Genomic DNA, 18,596 nt, shown 5'->3' with positions numbered 1-18,596 from the left:
GGGGTGGAGCGGCAATGTCACCCCACCCCCCAGGGATGACACCCAGGGCAGGCTGCATCCCCCATTCTCCTCCAGTGTTGATACCTCAATCCCAGGTTTGTTGATGCCCTGGCTGGAGGACGGATGGTAGCTCTTCTCCCCAGCATGCCTTAACCACACACACACACACACACACACACACACACGGGCTGTCCAACTCCAGGAATGCATATCTGGCCTTTTTTAAAAAAAAAAAAAGTGAGAAACACTAGCAACCCAAACACCTTTCCCATGACAGCCATTTGGAGGGATTTGGGCAGGGGGGGAGAGTTTAATTTCATTTTTACATTTATTAACACCACCCCCGGAGGTCAGCAGCCACAACAGGTCATTAATCATCCTTTCTTCTCTCTCTCTCTCTCTCTCTCTCTCTCTCTCTCTCTCTCTCTCTTGGCCTTCTGGCCTTAACAGTCTGCAATCTCCTGTACCTGCATTCCCTGACCATGGAGACGCTCACTGGCAAAGCAGCAGTTCGGAAAGCCGTGTCTGCCACTTTCGAACTGGAGGTCCCGCCTACGCCCACCATCGTCCACTTCAAAGTGACTGACCAAGGAATCACCTTGACAGATATCCAGCGGAAGTAAGGAAGCCGAATAGGACAGCAGGTGGCAGAGGAGGAAAGAGCAACTTTTATTACAGAGTTGCCTGCTCTGTTAACTTGTTGGGGGTGGGAAAGAGGGCAAACCTTTTGCAATGTCGGAAACAAAAGCAGAGGTGCTCCTGATGTCTATTTGCAAATGGGAACATGCACAGGAACCGGGGAACACCCAAGAATTTCCGCCCAAGGGGGATATCAGAGAACTCCGACAGGAGGGGAAATGGCCAGTCTGTCCCATGTGTGGAATGGGAATCAAACCAGTGAATACGATCAATATTCGCCGCTGTTGTCATCGTCCACAGAATCATGGAATTGTAGAGGTGGAGGGGACCCTGAGATTCCAGGAATCTCAACTAAAGCATCCATGACAGATGTGGCTTTCTGGCCACAAATGTTACATGATTGATTACATCCTCATCACACCACCCCCACATTTGCATTCTGTTTCCTTTGCATTGAGATGAATGGGGTGTAACCATAATGTAAGGTAAAGATAAGGGGACCCCTGATCATTAGTTTAGGGGTTGCGGCGTTCATCTCGCTATATTGGCCGAGGGAGCCGGCGTACAGCTTCCGGGTCATGTGGCCAGCATGACTAAGCCACTTCTGGCGAACCAGAGCAGCGCACGGAAACGCCGTTTACCTTCCCACTGGAGCAGTACCCATTTATCTACTTGCACTTTGAAGTGCTTTCGAACTGCTAGGTTGGCAGGAGCAGGGACCCAGCAATGGGAGCTCACCCCATCGCGGGGATTCGAACCGCTGACCTTCTGATCGGCAAGTCCTAGGCTCTGTGGTTTAACCCACAGCGCCACCCGCGTCCCAGTAACCATAATGTAATTTTCATCAATTATGTAAGTTACGTAATTTCATCACTAAGGGCAAGACAAATAATGTAGGGGGGGTTCAGTGCAGCAGAAAGGAAACAGCACTGAATAGTGCACATGCAAGGAGGGATAGCCATTTTTGAACTGACTTCTTAAGTAACTCATTGGTTTTGTTTTGGGTGTTTTCCTTTTTTTAAAAAATGTAAACATGCTTGATTTTTGCCTCCTCTCTACAGGGTTTTCTTCCGGCGGCACTATCCACTAGCTGCCATCAGCTTTTGTGACATGGACCCTGAAAACCGAAAGTAAGTGACCAGGCTGCTCCTCCAGTATTGCAACCAGCATTAACAGGAGGCCACATGCAGCAATTTTGATTTCTCCCCACCTCACCCACACAGTTTATTTCCCAAGCATCTTTTATTTTAGGGCCAGTGCTTTCTCTCCATGTGGTTGGCCATGGGAGGCTGAATACCAATACCAATACCAATACCAATACCAATACCAATACCAATACCAATAATAATTTATTACTTATACCCCGTCCATCTGACTGGGTTTCCCCAGCCACTCTGGGCGGCTTGCAACAGATCAAAAATACATTGAAACATCAGTCATTAAAAAACTTCCCCAAACAGGGCTGCCTTCAGAAATAATAATGGCTCTCTATGGCTACTCCCAAAAGGGTGGGCAGACTTCAAGCTTGTCAGACCCACTCTGCCTGTTTGTTTCGCAAGATCTACCAGCCAGAGCCAGCTGCAAAAGACATAGAGTTGGAACTGAAGAACAGGGTGCCTTATTAGCCTAAGGAATTGTTTCTCAGTACCAGAACTGAACTGGGCTCACAGCCTTTTCACAGCAAACTGCACTCCTGGGACTCTGCTATACAGCTGCAAATATAAAGTTTTAAGTGCATTATACAAATGTGACACTAGATGGCAATGGTGCGCTAATGGCAAATTCAATATATATATATTTTAAAAAAATTTAAAAGCGTTTTCACAGCAGGTTTGTTTTTATATGTGTCTAGATTCCACCCTGGTTAGCTTTTTTCATTTCACTAAGTGAGAAAAGTTAATTTGTTGTTGCTATTGCTTTTTTAAAAAATAGTTTTTATTTTATTTTTTTAATTATACTGTGATGGGATAATGAGCTGCTTGTGCGTAAAAGCTTGATCCCTCTGGGGTTTGGCTGGTCACCCAAACCTAGGCACTAACGGAGCCCCCAAAGCATGACTCCGTCAGTCGCTGGTAGAATCTGACAGTGGGCGTCTACGGAACTTACTCCAACATAAGAGCTGTTTGACGGACATGCGCCTTCGTGACTCTCTGCGTGACAGTTTCCGGCGAAGGGTGGGAGTTCCTAATGGGGGTCTTGTTACCTCTTCACTATTCTCACTAGAAGTATCCCAGAGCCTCTCCCCCGATTCCCTTTCCGCTGGAACTCCTGCTCTCCCCCTACTGGTTCCTTCTTCTGCTGTAGAGTCTCTCCTATTCTCCTGGAGCCTCTCCACCACCTGTCCCTCCGATGGCAGTTCCCTGACATCCACCTCCCCCCCAGGGCCCCCTTCACCCCCCCGCCTCCTCTCCCACTGGCGGTGAGGGCAGAAAGCCCCGGAAGGAACTCTCCTCATCGTCCGAGGATTCAAACACTTCTAACCACGGCGTACCGTCTCTCTCCTCGTCTTCCTCTACTTCGTCGGAGTCGGCTTCCTCACCCACCCCTGACTCTGGGAACCCTTCAAACTCCCCTTCCTCATCGGTGGTCCCAAAGTGTTCCCTTCTAAATCGTGCCACGGGTTGCGGTTTTTTTGGGAAACGCTGATGAAATGTTTCTATTAAAACCTCGTCCTTGACTAACTCTGCTGGTACCCAAGTGTTTTCCGACTCAACTTCCCCCTCCCATTCTACCAGATATTCCACCTGATTCCCCTTCCACCTGGAATCAATGATTCCTGCCACGTTCATGTCGCGTTCTCTCTCTTCTATCACGGGCGTTTGGGTGACCTCTCTCTCACGTTCCCCCCACTCACGTCCCTCTCGGTACGGCGACAGTAATGGCCTGTGAAATACTGGGTGCAATTTCATGTGACTGGGCAGTCTGAGTTTGAATGTTACTGGGTTGACCTGCTGTATGACCTCAAAGGGTCCCAATCTTTTGGGTCTCAATTTCTTACTCCCTCCCTTGAACGGTAGTCCTTGGGTGGATAGCCACACCCGGTTTCCCACCCTTATAGTTTCACCTTCCCTCCTATTTCTGTCTGCTTGTTTCTTATATTCTTCCTTGGCTTTCTCTAAGTTAAGTTGAAGCTGACGGTGGATCGCTTCCATCTCTTCAAAAAAGTGTTCCGCCGCCAGCACGCTCCACCTCTCCCCTCCTTCTCCTGGAAATGCCCAGGGATGACACCCATAATTTGCCAGAAAAGGACTCATCCCTGTGGACACGTTCTCCGCGTTGTTGTAGGCAAATTCTGCCAGAGGTAACTTATCTACCCAATCATTTTCTCTGTCTTTTACATAACACCTCAGGTATTGTTGTAAAATCCCGTTTGCCCTTTCCGCTTGCCCATTTGTTTCTGGGTGCCGGGCAGTTGAGAAATTGAGTTCCACGTGCAGTAAGCTCATAAGTTTCCTCCAGAACCTGGAAGTAAACTGTTTCCTTCTGTCGCTGACCACCCTCAAGGGGGCGCCATGCAACCTGAAAATATGCTCTACAAATAACTTGGCGGTTTCCTCCGCGGTGACCGCATGGGAACAGGCTATAAAATGACACATCTTAGTTAATAGATCTACCACCACCATGACAGCTGTTTTGCCCTTGGATTTTGGCAGGTCCGTCATAAAATCTATGGATACTGCCTCCCATGGCCTTTCTGGTGTGGGTAAGGGTTGTAATAGCCCCGCTGGCGCCACCCTCTCCCCTTTCGCTCGCTGGCACCTGTCGCAACCCCTGACATATTCCCGTACGTCCTCCCTCACCTTGGGCCACCAAAACTCCCTGGTAACCAACCACATGGTTTTGTGCTGTCCAAAATGCCCCGCTGTGGGGCTGTCATGCAACTGCTTGAGTACTCTGCCCCTCAGTTCCCCATCTGGTATGTACAGTGCCCCTTTGTAATACAACGCCCCGTTCTTTTCTTCAAACCCCCCGGTGTTCTCCTCTGTCCTCCTGAGTTCTCTGAATTTCTCTTGGGCGTATTCATCGTTCTCAGTACCCTCTATCAATTCCCTCTGCCCCACCAATGCCGCCCCACACACCCAGCGGTCTTCAGGGATTACATGCCTTGCCTCAGGCGCTCCCTCCCCCTCTAAGTACTCAGGTTTCCTGGAGAGAGCGTCCGCCCTCACGTTCTCGGAGCCTGGCACGTAACGAATCTCAAAGTGGAATTTGGAGAACTCCTGGGCCCATCTCACTTGTCTCTGGTTCAGCACTTGTGCTGTTCTCCAGTATTCCAGATTTTTGTGGTCAGTTCGGACTTGAACCTTGTGCTGCGCCCCAATCAGCAAGTGCCGCCATCTCCGGAATGCTTCATGAATGGCGAGCAGTTCTCGGTCGTATACTGTGTAGTTCCTCTCGGATTTGTTCAACTTCCGCGAGAAGAATGCACACGGTCTCCATTCGGACGTATCTTTTCCCGGCTGGAGAAGCACGGCCCCCACCGCTCGGTCTGACGCGTCAGTCTCCACCCTCATTGGTTGTTGTAGATCTACGTGCAACAGTTGCTCTTCCGACGCAAACGCCTGCTTTAAGTGTTCGAACGCCCGCTGCGCTTCTTCCATCCAAACAAATTTTTTCTTGCTGCTAAGACAATCCGTGATGGGCACTGTTAAATGGGCAAAGTTTTTGATGAACTTCCTATAGAAGTTTCCGAAGCCCAGGAATCTTTGCACGTCCTTCTTGGTCTTTGGTGTTTTCCATTCCAGTACCGCTTGAACCTTGCTGGGATCCATGGCCAATCCCTTGTCAGACAACCGGTACCCCAGGAATTCCACCTCCCTGGTATGAAACTGACACTTCTCCAGTTTCACCCACAGCCGTTTTTCTCGCAGTTTGCTCAGTACTTCTCTTACATCTCGCACATGCTGCTCCTCATTCTCTGAGTATACCAGGACGTCATCTAAGAACGCTACGCAGTTCTTGTAGAGCAATGGCCCCAGGACGTGATTCATGAATGATTGAAAACAGGCCGAGCCCGCCTGTAGACCGAAGGGCATAACGAGGTACTCAAAGGCCCCCAAGGGGGTGAACATAGTGGTTTTCCACTCATCCCCCTTTCTCACACGTATCAAGTTATATGCCCCTCTAAGATCCAGCTTGGTAAAAATTTTCCCTTTTCTCACCCGTGTCAGAATGTCATCAATTCTAGGCATAGGGAACGTCACTGGTTCTGACACTGCATTTAGGGCCCTGAAATCACACACAAGCCTGGGTTTACCCGTGTGTTTTTTGTCCACAAAGAACACTGGGCTGCCCCCCACCGCTCGTGACTCTCTGATGAAACCTCGCTTGAGGTTCTTGTCAATGAACTCCCTTAACTCCTGCATCTCACTGTCTGACATTGCATACAGCTTGCCCACTGGCAATTGTGCTCCTGGGAGTAAGTTAATTTGACAGTCAAAGGGTCTGTGCGGGGGCAGTTTATCTGCTTCCTTTTCGCTAAAGACATCAATCAAGTCAGCGTATTGTGGTGGCACCTTCCCCTTGTCCATCACTTCCATCCCTGCTAGAGTGGCCCTGGCCCCTGCCTGAGCCTCTCCCTCCTTGCAGTGTTCTAGGCAATGTGCTGATCCAAAGGAAACCACTCTCTGATGCCAGCCTACTAGCGGATCGTGTAGTGCCAGCCAGCTCATTCCCAAGATAATAGGAGCTCCTCCCAAGGTGGCTACGTTAAACGCTATCAGTTCTGTGTGTCTTGCCACCCTCATTATCATTGGTACAGTCTGTTGGCTCACTTCTCCTCCCAACAGTTCCCTCCCATCAATCGTGGTAACCTGCAAAGGCTTACTTAATGGGATAGTCTGTATCTGGTGTTCAGCTGCAAACTCCTTACTCATGAAATTACAGGAACTACCTGAATCCAATAGCGCTTTTATCTTTAGTGGGTGTCCGTTTGCCAGTTCCAGCAACACCTCTATCACAAGCACTGGTCTTGGAGGTTCCGGCGTGGGCACATTCACTACTCCCTGGCCTGGCTGCTGTGCCCTGATGTTGGCAACCAGGCGTTGGCTTTTACTTGCTCCTTGATTTCTTCTTCCTCCTTTCCCCCAACAGTTCCCGCCATCCCTTGCCATTCCTTCCTTTGCGGACAGACTCTGGCAAAGTGACCTGGCTGTTGGCAGAGATAACATCTCTTGGCGCTCTTTCCCTCCTTCTTCCGCCCCTCACTGGTGTTTGAAACTGCGCGCGCGCGCGCTGTTCCAAGTTCCATCGGCTCTGCTGGCGGGAAAGGCTGCTCCGGAATCTCCGGAATGCGGAAGTCCTTCCAACGTTCCCCCTTTCCTTCCCGCTTTTCCAAAGCTCTGGCTTCCTGGCGCGCTCCTATGGACAGCGCAGATTTAGTCAGCTGGTCCATAGACTCCGCCCTAGGCGCCCGGGAAAGTTCATCTTTCACTGCCGGAGAGAGCCCTTCTTCAAACAGCATTTGAATAGGTTCACTCGCAAGGTCCCACCCCAGTCTATGAATCAGCATGGTGAACTCAGTCCAGTACTCACGTACAGATCGGCTCCCCTGTTTACACACCATTAACTGCCTGCGCACCACCCCTTGCTCAATCTCGCTGGAAAACATCAAGTCCATGGCGCGAAAAAATTTCATTGTGTCCTTTAAGATTTCATTATTGGCTGCCATCAGGGGCCTAATCCAGTCCCTCACCCCTCCCTCTAGATGGCCAATCACGTACGCCACTCTAGAGTTCTCATCGGGGAAGTCATCAAACAGTAGATTGAGAGCATATTGCATCTCTGTCCTAAAGGCTTGATAGTTCCTGGGATCCCCCCCAAATTTCTGCACCAATCCAGGCACCTTTCTGGCAAGTGGGGTGGTTTTTCCCTTATCCGCATCTTGAGCCCTCCTCTCCTCGAGCCTCGCCGTTTGCAGCGCGAGCTGGACCTCCAACGCCCTGTACCTTTCTTCCAGGCTTGGACCTGCTCCAGCTCCAGCTCCTCCGGTTCCGGCTGGTTCGCTCATGATGCCCTCTGCTTGCACAAGCTGCTTTCAAAGACTGTCAGATTGCTGTGATGGGATAATGAGCTGCTTGTGCGTAAAAGCTTGATCCCTCTGGGGTTTGGCTGGTCACCCAAACCTAGGCACTAACGAAGCCCCCAAAGCATGACTCCGTCAGTCGCTGGTAGAATCTGACAGTGGGCGTCTACGGAACTTACTCCAACATAAAAGCTGTTTGACAGACATGCGCCTTCGTGACTCTCTGCGTGACAGTTTCCAGCGAAGGGTGGGAGTTCCTAATGGGGGTCTTGTTACCTCTTCACTATTCTCACTAGAAGTATCCCAGAGCCTCTCCCCCGATTCCCTTTCCGCTGGAACTCCTGCTCTCCCCCTACTGGTTCCTTCTTCTGCTGTAGAGTCTCTCCTATTCTCCTGGAGCCTCTCCACCACCTGTCCCTCCGATGGCAGTTCCCTGACATATACATATCAAAATAAACATTTTACGTAATACCATATGGTTCATTTTACTTGCCTACCATTCCTGCATATTTTACTGTAGCCGTTTTAGTCAGTTTTCCAATTTACATCATTCAAATGTTAATCAAATTGTTGTATGCATCTTAATGCTGCCGTTCTTGCTGTTGTTAAACCATTGGGAGCCAGACACCCTTGCCTATCTGCTGCCAGTCACCAGGAGATCTACTAGTAGTAGATCCCAATGCACTTTCTGTCCACCCATGTTCCAAACTATTTCCTAGCAACCTACGTACCATATTCTTTGCTTTCATCTGGAAAACACTGGGTTGCAGTGGTTTGGCAGCAACCTACCCTGGATTCTTCATAAAAAAGAATGGCTGAATCAAAAAGGAGAAGCACAAATGTTGTGTTTTAAGCACCTTCTTGCAAAGTTTAATTGCTATAGTATGGTGGATCAGAGCTGGCCCAATACATTTTGGCATCTGACACAAACCCCCAAATAGCATCCCCCTCCCTGCCAGGGAATAAGAGCTGCAGGAAAATCTGTACAATGGTACCTCAGGTTAAGAACTTAATTTGTTCTGGAGGTCCGTTCTTAACCTGAAACTGTACTTAACCTGAGGTACCACTTTAGCTAATGGGGCCTCATGCTGCTGTTCTCATCCTGAAGCAAAGTTCTTAACCGAGGTATTATTTCTGGGTTAGCAGAGTCTGTAACCTGAAGCATCTGTAACCTGAAGCGCCTGTAACTCGAGGTACCACTGTATCAGGAAGGCGGGCAGGGACAAAGATCTGCATCAAGATCTGCTGCCTTATATTGAGTCAGACTGTTACATTAAACAAGCCTGCTAATGAAATGATTTATTGAATATGAAGTCTAATTCCCCCTTCCTCTCTTTTTTGTAAAGGTGGCAGAAATTTTCCAAAATTTCCAGGTAAGCTATATGGATGGGATGAGCAGCTTCATGGAATGAAGGCTATACAATGCTATGAAGAATTAGAGATTGCTTGGGGAAGGCATAAGCAAACTCGGCCATCTGGATGTTTTGGGAATACAACTCCCATCATCCCTGACCACTGGTCCTGTTAGCTAGGGATGGTGGGAGTTGTAGTCCCAAAACATCTGGAGGGCCAAGTTTGCCTATGCCTGGGTTAGGGCGATTGTTTTCTCATAAAGCATATTAGTAGCAGCACAATCATGCATTCCTGCTCAGAAGGAAGTCCTACCGAATTCAGTGGGACTTGCTCCCAGGTAAATGTGTGTATAGGACTGCAGGCTAAGGGTTGAGAAAAAGGCAGCAACAGAAATTCAACGAAAAGGTACCCTCATGGTAAGCTAGCACCCAAATGCTGAGGGTGCTTCCAAATGGGGGTTTATTATGGGAGTGGGGGCTTCTCTGCATGTTTTTTAGCAGCCATTGGCATTAACAAGCCAATATGTAAATCCCTGCCCCCCCCCCCCATTTAATCTGGATTTCCTTTCTGGGAAAATCCAGTTTTTTTAAAAAAAAAGGGGGGAGCTAGTGTGTCACAAACACACACACATTCCTGATACCTGAACCAATTCATTTACAATATTGAGTCCCTGTTTCCTTGAACGCAAGTCCCGTTGAATTGAATTGAACTGAATGGGTCTCACCTGCGGACATGTGCTTAAGATTGCAGCTCGTGTCCCTTTGCTTTCTATACCCCTTCATTAATTTTGGATTTGAACCTTAATCTTCTGAGCCTTACTTTTCTAAAACAAATTATATAACAAAAGTGATTAAAGGGGTGAGTGGAGGTGGGTGTGGGGAGAGAAATAGGGCAGTCAGCGTAGGTGAGTCACCCTGGGCGTTGCCTCCTCCCAGCTCCTTGCGTTCCAAGCAAGATGCCATTTGAACAAAGGAATGGAAGAGAAAAGGGGAGTGGGAATACCCTCTTTGCCCTTCCCCATGGCTACCAGAAGCAGAATATATTCTGCAAAATGAGGACATGGAAAATTCCTTAAACCACAGAGTAACGCACCACCTCTGGCTGTGCATATGCGACACATTTAAAGCACATTTCCTTCCCCACCCACACAATAAAGAATATTGGGAACTGCAGTTTGTTGTGGGTGTTGGGAGTTATAGTTTCAGGGGGTAAAATATAGTTCCCAAGATCATTGGGGAGGAAATGTGCTTTAATGTGCCCAGCCAGAGGTGGTGTGTTTCTCTGCGGTATAAGGAATCATGGTGTGTCCAAAGTTCAAGTCTACATGCTTGAGCATTTCTTCATCTGTCATGAGCATAAACCTATCACATAGGGATTTGTTTCCTCTCTGTTTCTCGCCACAGGATCTTCGGTGTCATTGCCAAAAGCCCAGCAGACTCTGAGAATATCTGCCACCTCTTTGCAGAATATGATGCAGTGCATCCAGCTTCCCATATTGTTGACTTCATCAAGAAACTTCTACCTGCTGCTTAACGTTGTCCAAATGCTGGGGTCCTCTGCTTCCTAGCAGTGCTGCCCCACCACTCCCTATACCCCACCCCACCCGGAAGCGCAACAGTGCGCTCTTGGTCTTTGAAAGCTCTCTGGGTTGCATTTCGAAAAGGCTCTGGAGACAAACCATGGCTGTATGAGTGTTGTGAGGGCTGCAACAGAAATGTGGCAGTGGGAAGCAGCAGCAGGTCATATGTCCTTGCAGGAATGATTCAGTGACTGGATTGTCTCTCTACAGGAAGGCCAATCGTACGTAATTTCTGGGCTCCTATTTCAACCAGAATACTCTTTAGGCCAATTGATCAAAAAAGGTGTTTTTCTACCCTGTGGAAAAAAAGATAGTTGTACTGATTTGCCTTGGTAATAGCAAGACTTTGAGATAGGTCTGCCAACAGAAAAACCACTACAGGGATCTATGCTCAGTTCGCGCCTTGATTGGACTATTGTAATGTGTAAATACTTTACGAAGAATATTTAGAAGCTGCAATTGCTGCAAAATGCAGCTGTCAGAGTGTTAAGTGGTTTGGCACCAGCCTGCTCATATAATGAGATCAGCAGCAGAGGCCCTTCTTGTTGCCCCGTTGTTAGGGGATACCCAAAATGCAGGAACACAAAATAGGAGGCCACCACGGAGAAGGCCCTGTTTATGGAACTCACTTCCCTTCGCTATAGGGACAACACTGTCATTATTCAACTTTTGTTGCTGGATAAATATACCCTTTTTTCACCCAGCCTTTGAGAGATGGTTGAGCTGAGAGGGCCAACTGTAATCATGGCTGCCGTAGTGTTTTTATTTTGATACTGTATATTATTGTTATTAAATATATACTGGCCATATCAATAACTTCTATATGAATCTTATTACTGTAATCTGCTCTGGAATCAAGAGCGGCTGAAGTGTGGGCTAAATGATCAAAATCGTCAATTAATTAATGTCACCCCAGTTCTGAAAGATCTGCAGCGGTTGCCTCCATGTTTGTGTTTGGCTTACAAAATGGCCTGTTCCGTGGCAACACAGGTCTCAGACTGGGTGCAAGGTGAGATTGGGACTGGATACAGAGGCAAGACGAAACAGGAAAAGGATCAAGCTTGAAGACAAGATCCAGCAGCAGTAACAGGCGGTATGGTGGGGCAGTGGTGCTCACCTAACCGTTGAGCCGCTGGTGCTTACAGGGAAGGAAAGAGCAGGGAGAAGTAAGGCAACAGAGAGGTTTGTGCAGTGCAAACACACCGGCGAAGCTCGTCTGGCACTCCTGCTGGTAAGCTTGCACCGCACCAACCTTCCTGCTGCCTCACCCCTTTGTCGTTCTCAGTAAGCAGCAGCAACTCAGCTGTCAGGAGGCCAGGTGAGTGCCACCGCCACACCATTTGCAGCTCTAGAAATTCAGGGCTGTGATGTTGCTTCAGCAAGAAACAAGTCAATACTGAGCCCTGTAGAGCTCTATCCTAATGGTTGGCCCCCATCCACATTGTAAGGTGCTGCTTTAATTGAAGGGGCCCAGCCCTCTCCAGGAGTCGTCTTCTGCAGTACAGCAGGGGAGCTTTTGGCCTCTTCCACACTAGAATACACTGAGGCCAGCATTGCTGCATCCTCAAAACATGAGACACTGTCCCCCACACCACACCCATGTTTGTTATGGTAGAAACACTTCTGGGACTGGCTCTGTGCTCCAGACAGCTCCATTCCATCACCCGAAATGGATTTTAATATCTTTTTGCTTTTAACTTGTTTTTGTTTTTTTGCTTTTATATGATGTTATTTTGGGGTTTTGATGTTTTTATATTGCTGTGAACAGCTATAAAAAAATTTAATGATACTGCAGTATATAAATATTTTTATAACTAAATAAATAAATCTGACTTCTGGTCCTGGACATAATGCCCTACATGACTTTTGCTTTAAATACCTGGAGTAGTGCCCCTCCCTGTACCAGCCTGCCTATGCCTTCTGATCTGCAGAGGAGGCCCTACTTACTGTCCCTTTGTTGGGAGAGATTCACTATGGAGTGACGTAGCAAATGGCCTGTTGTAGACCCTCCAAGTGTCCCTATTTTCCAGGGACATACCTGATTTAGAGCAGCTGTCCTGGTCTCTGATTTGATCCTGGAATGTCCCACTTTTCCTATTTTCATTGGAGAAATGTTAAAGGGTATGAAGTTATCCGACTCCCAAGCCATCTGAAGGCAATCCTGTATAGTTTAATATTGTTAAGTTGTGGGCGAACATATCAGACAACACAGCGATTCTTCAAACAGCTCTTGTTTATTCACAGGCCAGAACAGAACTGAACTGAAGGGTTCAGCCAGCCTGCCTATATAGAGCTCCACTACAATCACTTTCTGTAACTATCCAATCACTGAACGTCACTTTCAATCCCTTATTTGTATATGTGGACCTGAGTGAAAACTATCTACAGTATTCCCCCTGCTGGCCCAGGGTGAAAACTTCGGTACATAACAATTATTATTATTTATATGTTGGAAGTTGCCCAAAGTGGCTGGGAGTCGGGGGTGGGGAGCCAGTAAGATGTGTGAGGCATAAATAGTAAAATTATCATGATATTTCTGGGTTGCCCCAGCCACTCTGGGCAGCTTCCAACATATATAAAAACATAATAAAACATGAAACTTTTTTTTTTAAAAAAAAAACACCTTTCCTAGACAGGATTGCCTTCGGATGGCTCGGAGGTCAGATAACTCCATAACCTGCAACATTTCTCCAATGAAAATAGGGACATTCTAAGGAAAAGGGGGACATTCCGGGATCAAATCAGAAACTGGGATGGCTTCTCTAAATTAGGAAGATCCCTGGAAAATTGGGACACTCAGAGGGTCTGGGCTAGCATTAGCGATATGTATAAAACCAGGGTTTTACGATCCTCTGAAAGGCTCCAAAAGAATGATGCCAGCAGCTTTTAGGAAGCAATGGCACAAAAAAACTCTCCCAACAAAAGGGCTGAAGTGCATTTCTTTGACTGATTCTGCTTCTCTTGCCCCTTGTGACTGACCCAATTTGACCTTCTCAGTGTTCGTCAGTATTGCCAGCGGCAATGATTTGCGTATAATGAAGGGGGGGGGCTGCTCTTGTGTTCTTGGCCCCTCTGCTGGAGATGTTTATGGAGCGCCTGGGTAGTGAGATTTCTCTGAGGTTTTTGCTCTTTTTCCTCATTCAGATAACAAAAGCACTCAAGCTAGGCCGCAGCCTCCCACTGGCAAGGGGGCCTGATTCATCCTAAACTGCAGGGGGTGCCAAAGAGTCAGATTTTAGCTGCATTCCCCCCCCTTTTTTCCCCCCTTTTTATTTGCTCACCCTCAGTCCAAAGCATGGGAAGGGTCTACATTGCTGGTTAGCGCAGGCCTATTTTGATTAAAGCAAAAACATAATCACTCTCATTAATGTTCAGTTTGCTTTCCTTTTTTCCCCTTTTTCCTGGCACGTTGCAAGCTGAGTCTCCGAGGGAACCTGGAAAGCTTCTTATGCAATCTGTGAACAAGGCTCTGCTTTTTAGTTCTGCAGATATTTATGACAATTCTGTCCCGTGAAAACACATTTATCATCACAAAGGGGGTTATGAATAGGCAAACGAACGCTCTGGCTCCCCAGCTGTCAGCGGAATGGGCCACTTTCTAGACTGGCTGTTTGCCTTCTCGTTTTTGTTTTGGTCGGTTTTTCCTTTCCTTTGACTTGGATTTTGGTTTCTGTTCCTATAATGGCCTCTGAGGCACTATCCCAAATTTGCAGCGGATGGGAGATTTGGCACTTGCGGTCAGGTTTCTGCTGCGGGGGGGGGGGGGGGGCTGCGGCATGCGGATCTGGTCTGCTCTTAGTTCTGCTTAGTAGCAATGCTGCATAAATCCAGAAACCGTAAAACAAGACATAAAAAAGAAAAGGCCTCTTTTTCAAACTACACCCCACATTTCCTTAATTGCATTTAGATCCCGGCTGAGGAACCTGTGGCAATCACGGGGGGGGGGGGTAGCCTGGAGCGGTCACCCCTTCCATACCCTCCAAGATTTCTCTGATGAAAGGAAAGACATGCTCTCCAATGTTTCACCGATAAAAATAGGGACGTTCTAAGGAAAAGTGGGGCATTCCGGAATCAAATCAGAAACTGAGGCAGCTTCAGTAAATCCAGGACTGTCCCTGGAAAATAGGGACACTTGGAGGATCTGACCTCCCCACCCTGTTAAAAAGGTTGCCAGCAGGGCAACCAGGGGTGAAATGCTCCTCTTGCAATGAGCCAGCCATCACAACTGTTCGTATATTGCTCCTTATGTCAAGTCTGCTTGCCATCTAAAAAATAATTTCTTTTTGCAATTCATCTAAATTTTGCATATGTCTTTTGCTATCTTTGCTAGGCTATAAATAGAAAGTTTATGGTTAAAGATGTACCAGGTTCAGTTTCAAGATTCGTTCTCTCCATTGCAATGGCTCCCCAAAGTTCATTTTGTTTGGAGGATCAGCCTTTCTAACGAATGCTTTTGAAAGTCACATTTGGTGTTAGCTTGGCAGCTCCCACAATGTTCTTTAACTGCCATTAAGCATAATAGTGCTGTACACAATTACATACATGTGGTTTATCAGGAAAACCCACTTGTTCCTTGACATATAATATTTACAGTTATTATTCCTTTCCTTTTTCTTTTTTGAATTGTGGGTTTCTAGTACCACAGAAAAACCAGGACTTGGGCATGTGATGAAGCAATGAGATGCAGCCCAAAGGTGTGCCTGGATTCCCTTAAGCCACATTTTTCTAACTGTTTGTGGAGGGCCAAATTAGCTTTGAGGAGAAGGTGTATTTGGGGTGGGTTGGCAGGGCCACAATGTTCTTTAAGAATCGTTAAACACAACTGCATTGTGCACCGTTATGAATTATCAAGGACATGCATCTTGCAGAAATGGAAAGCACCTCTTGCCATACCCCTTCACACCCCCCCCCCCGGCATTTTGCACATCGAATTGCATTGATAATGGGGTTGTAGGTAAGGGTGGGCGAGAAATGTGAGTCAGTTCACACTCACCTAATCCACACTTTCTGAAATAATGTGCAAACTGAAACACACATCCTACAGTCTTTTAAAATTCGCACTCCTCCGAATTTTGCAGCACTCCAGCAATCCAGTAAAGCAATGTGTAGCCAAATGCTACACAAGCATCTGAGACAAATTGCCCATATAAAATAAACTAAAAATAATATAACTGCAGGTGTTAATGAAAACAACATACCCCCAAAATGAGGGTCATTGCTTTGCAAAGAATATTAGGCAAAACTGCATACATTCGCTTTATGTTGTGAACTGCGCTGTGCTCTCTGGATGAGGAGCAGTCTACAAATAACAATAACAGTAATAATAATGCAGAACTTTATACCAAAATGCTGGTGAAGTTTCCTGATTGCAAGGTTGGAATGTGCAGGACTAAATTCAAGATTAAGGGAGGAGGGTTGGATGGGAAACAGACTAACTGAAATAGACAGTGGGGCTGCGCCTCTGAGTCCCTGCCCACAAAGCCTTCAGCACTATGACACCTATGTGTCAGAAATGGACACCTGAAAGCAAAAGCCTACACGTGTTGACTTTCTCTGTGTTCTAGGACCCTGTGTGATGTGCAGAGTGCTGACACTCACAGAAGTCTTTCCCTCGCAAATGCCATGCCTGGCATGTGGACGTCACAGACAGAGTCCACCCCCACCACCATGCAATCTGGGGAGGGCCGGATTCTTTATAAACATACACAGGATCAGGCCCTACGTCTTACTATGATAAGCCCACCTATGTATATGCACACGGACCCCCAGATGTCCTGGCAGCCAACACGCCTTTTGCACGGTCTGATAAAAAGAGCAGAATCCTCTTGCCGAGACAGATTTATTCAGTGGAAAAATGGTTGTCAGGTGCCAACTGGGGGAAGGGGGAGGGATCCGGGGAGGGGAGTTTCAGTGCCACGTCCTGGCACGTGTGTGGCAGTGGCGGGAAGGCCTCCTTTGCCCTGGGGGCTTAATTGAAAAATGATGACAAAGGCTGTCAGGTTTGGATCGCGAAGCGGAGTCCAAGGGTTTTTCCGAGCTGGAATGTTTGCTCTCGGCTGCCCTCACACTCCCCTTAATTGCTTTTTGAAAAGGAAAAGAAAACAGTTTAAAGATGGACTTTGGGAGGGGAGGCCGAGCCAAGGCCCCCCACTCCATTATCGCCCTGCCACAAAGGCTCAGCTCAGGGAAAACATTTGTGAGGGGAGGAAAGGCGGCTGGAGAGGCTTTTAAGCAGATCCAATTTCCAGGGGCTCTTTGCAAAAATAGACGGGCCTCTCACTTTGCAGCTTGTATTGCTTTTTCTTTTGTCACTGTAGTTTGCTAACACTTCTTAGGCTGAGGTTTAAAAATAAAATCTCCGCCCCGCCCCCTCCTGTGGACTTCAGTTCCTTTGCTGTTTCGGGCAAAGGGGTGGGGAAAAGGGAAAGATTTAGGAACAATGTTTCCCCACCGCCTGGTCAGCAACAGGGAACACAGCCTCAGAAACATCTGAAGTCACAATAAAGAAGGAAGTGCCTCTGAGCATCTGCAGAGTGGCTTTTCTTCCACTCCTGAGTTGCCTAGCCACAACCTGGAGGATTTGGGGGCGGGGGGAGGGCTTCTTAGGAAGAAAATGTGATGACCAGGAAAACGTTCCTTTTATGCCAAATGTTAGTCATTTTCCCTCCTCTATTTGGCCATCTTGTTACTTGAGGGGATGAGGGAAGTCATTACAGTTGGTTACCTAGCAATCATAGTGTGGCGAAATGAGGCCTGTTGGGTGAAATGGCTTTTGACATCCCCAGATCCCCTTTTGTTGAGAGGATGGGCTTTTGCATACATTAAAAGATGGCCAAGTACAGGTGATGTCAAGGAAACTAAATAGGCAGCGACCCTTCTGGAAAAGGACCTCCCGTCTCTCCCCTCCTCTTTCCCTCCCTTCCTCCCCCTCTACCTCTTAGCCTGGATGGAGGTGATGTCATTCAGGTGCCTATGTAGGTGAAAGAGAAGAATAGACCAGCAGTGTTGGAACCGAGTCTGAAGCAGACAGAGTGAGAGAGATGCTCTGCAATGAGTGAATGCTATAGCACTGGGGAATCGCTTTGAGGAGCAGAATATGTTGGAGCAAGCTAGAGTGAACTCTTTATTCATAAGAACACAATCTGCACAGACTTGACAAGAGTGTCAGGACTAATGAACAGCTGGTCCCCAGTAGGCCTTGCCCCATGGATCAGTTGCTGAGAGTGAAAGTCCCCATCTCTCCACAGCCATCTAAGTCCTAAGGTTTTTCCCGAGCAATTGGAGACCACGCCTGTGTGAAGACAACCTCTCCTCTGCCCTTTTCACGCCTCTTCTGGTTCTGGGAGACAAGCAGGAAAGGGAGTTTGTCTCAGCAGGAGGGGGATACACCAGTGACTCTTTACCAGCCTGACTTATCTCTGTCTCTTGACCTCTATCCTCCCCTTGCGTCAGCTTCTGTCCCTGATTCTGGAGTTCTACCACAGACTCTCCCTGCTCACTAAGCCCTGTTAGCTCTTCAGCTTCCAACACCTCCTCAGTCTTCTCCCTTTGTCATCCAACCACCACTCCCCAGGCTCTGAACCTTCTTCCCTTGGTGGTTTCCTAGCTAGTTCCTCCCACCATTCCTCTGCAACCAACCAGACCCTGGCAATCTGTCATCACAGAACTACAGTATTTCTTAAAGAACCTTGTTCCAGAGAAGCCTACAGCTCAGAGATTGGGGTAAGCAAAACAACAGCATCCCTTTCTCAGGATGCCTTAGGACAGCTTTAGGATTTCATTGGACAAGATACTCTCAGTGGGATGATCTCCTCACCATTGTCAGCCAAGTGCCTTTCTCATTCATATAATCATGGAATTGGAGTGTTGGAAGGGACTCCAAGGCTCATCCAGTTACTAGCCTCTCCTTCTGTGTCCAATGCCATCACCTCTGAAAGGGGAGGGAAAATTTGTTCCAGTACACATTAAAAAGCCGAATCTCTCCAATTCACATTTTCCAAA

The 18,596-nt window shown here is 47.6% G+C and overlaps 1 protein-coding gene across 1 annotated transcript in view; it reads left to right on the top strand.

Moving 5' to 3' along the window:
- Positions 1–11,411, top strand: part of TNS4 (tensin 4) — a 35,493-nt gene extending 24,082 nt beyond the window's left edge. Inside the window, exons 10-13 of the mRNA XM_083708741.1 lie at positions 451–619; positions 1,701–1,769; positions 9,010–9,036; positions 10,420–11,411. Of these exons, the coding sequence (XP_083564867.1) occupies positions 451–619; positions 1,701–1,769; positions 9,010–9,036; positions 10,420–10,549 (395 nt within the window). The 3' untranslated portion in view covers positions 10,550–11,411. The remainder of the gene's footprint in view (positions 1–450; positions 620–1,700; positions 1,770–9,009; positions 9,037–10,419) is intronic.
- Positions 11,412–18,596: the final 7,185 nt, after the last annotated feature.

This window comes from Podarcis gaigeae, assembly GCF_964106915.1.
Source record: "Podarcis gaigeae genome assembly, chromosome: 13".
Taxonomy (NCBI): Eukaryota; Metazoa; Chordata; class Lepidosauria; order Squamata; family Lacertidae; genus Podarcis; species Podarcis gaigeae.
This window is presented reverse-complemented; position numbering and strand designations above follow the sequence as displayed.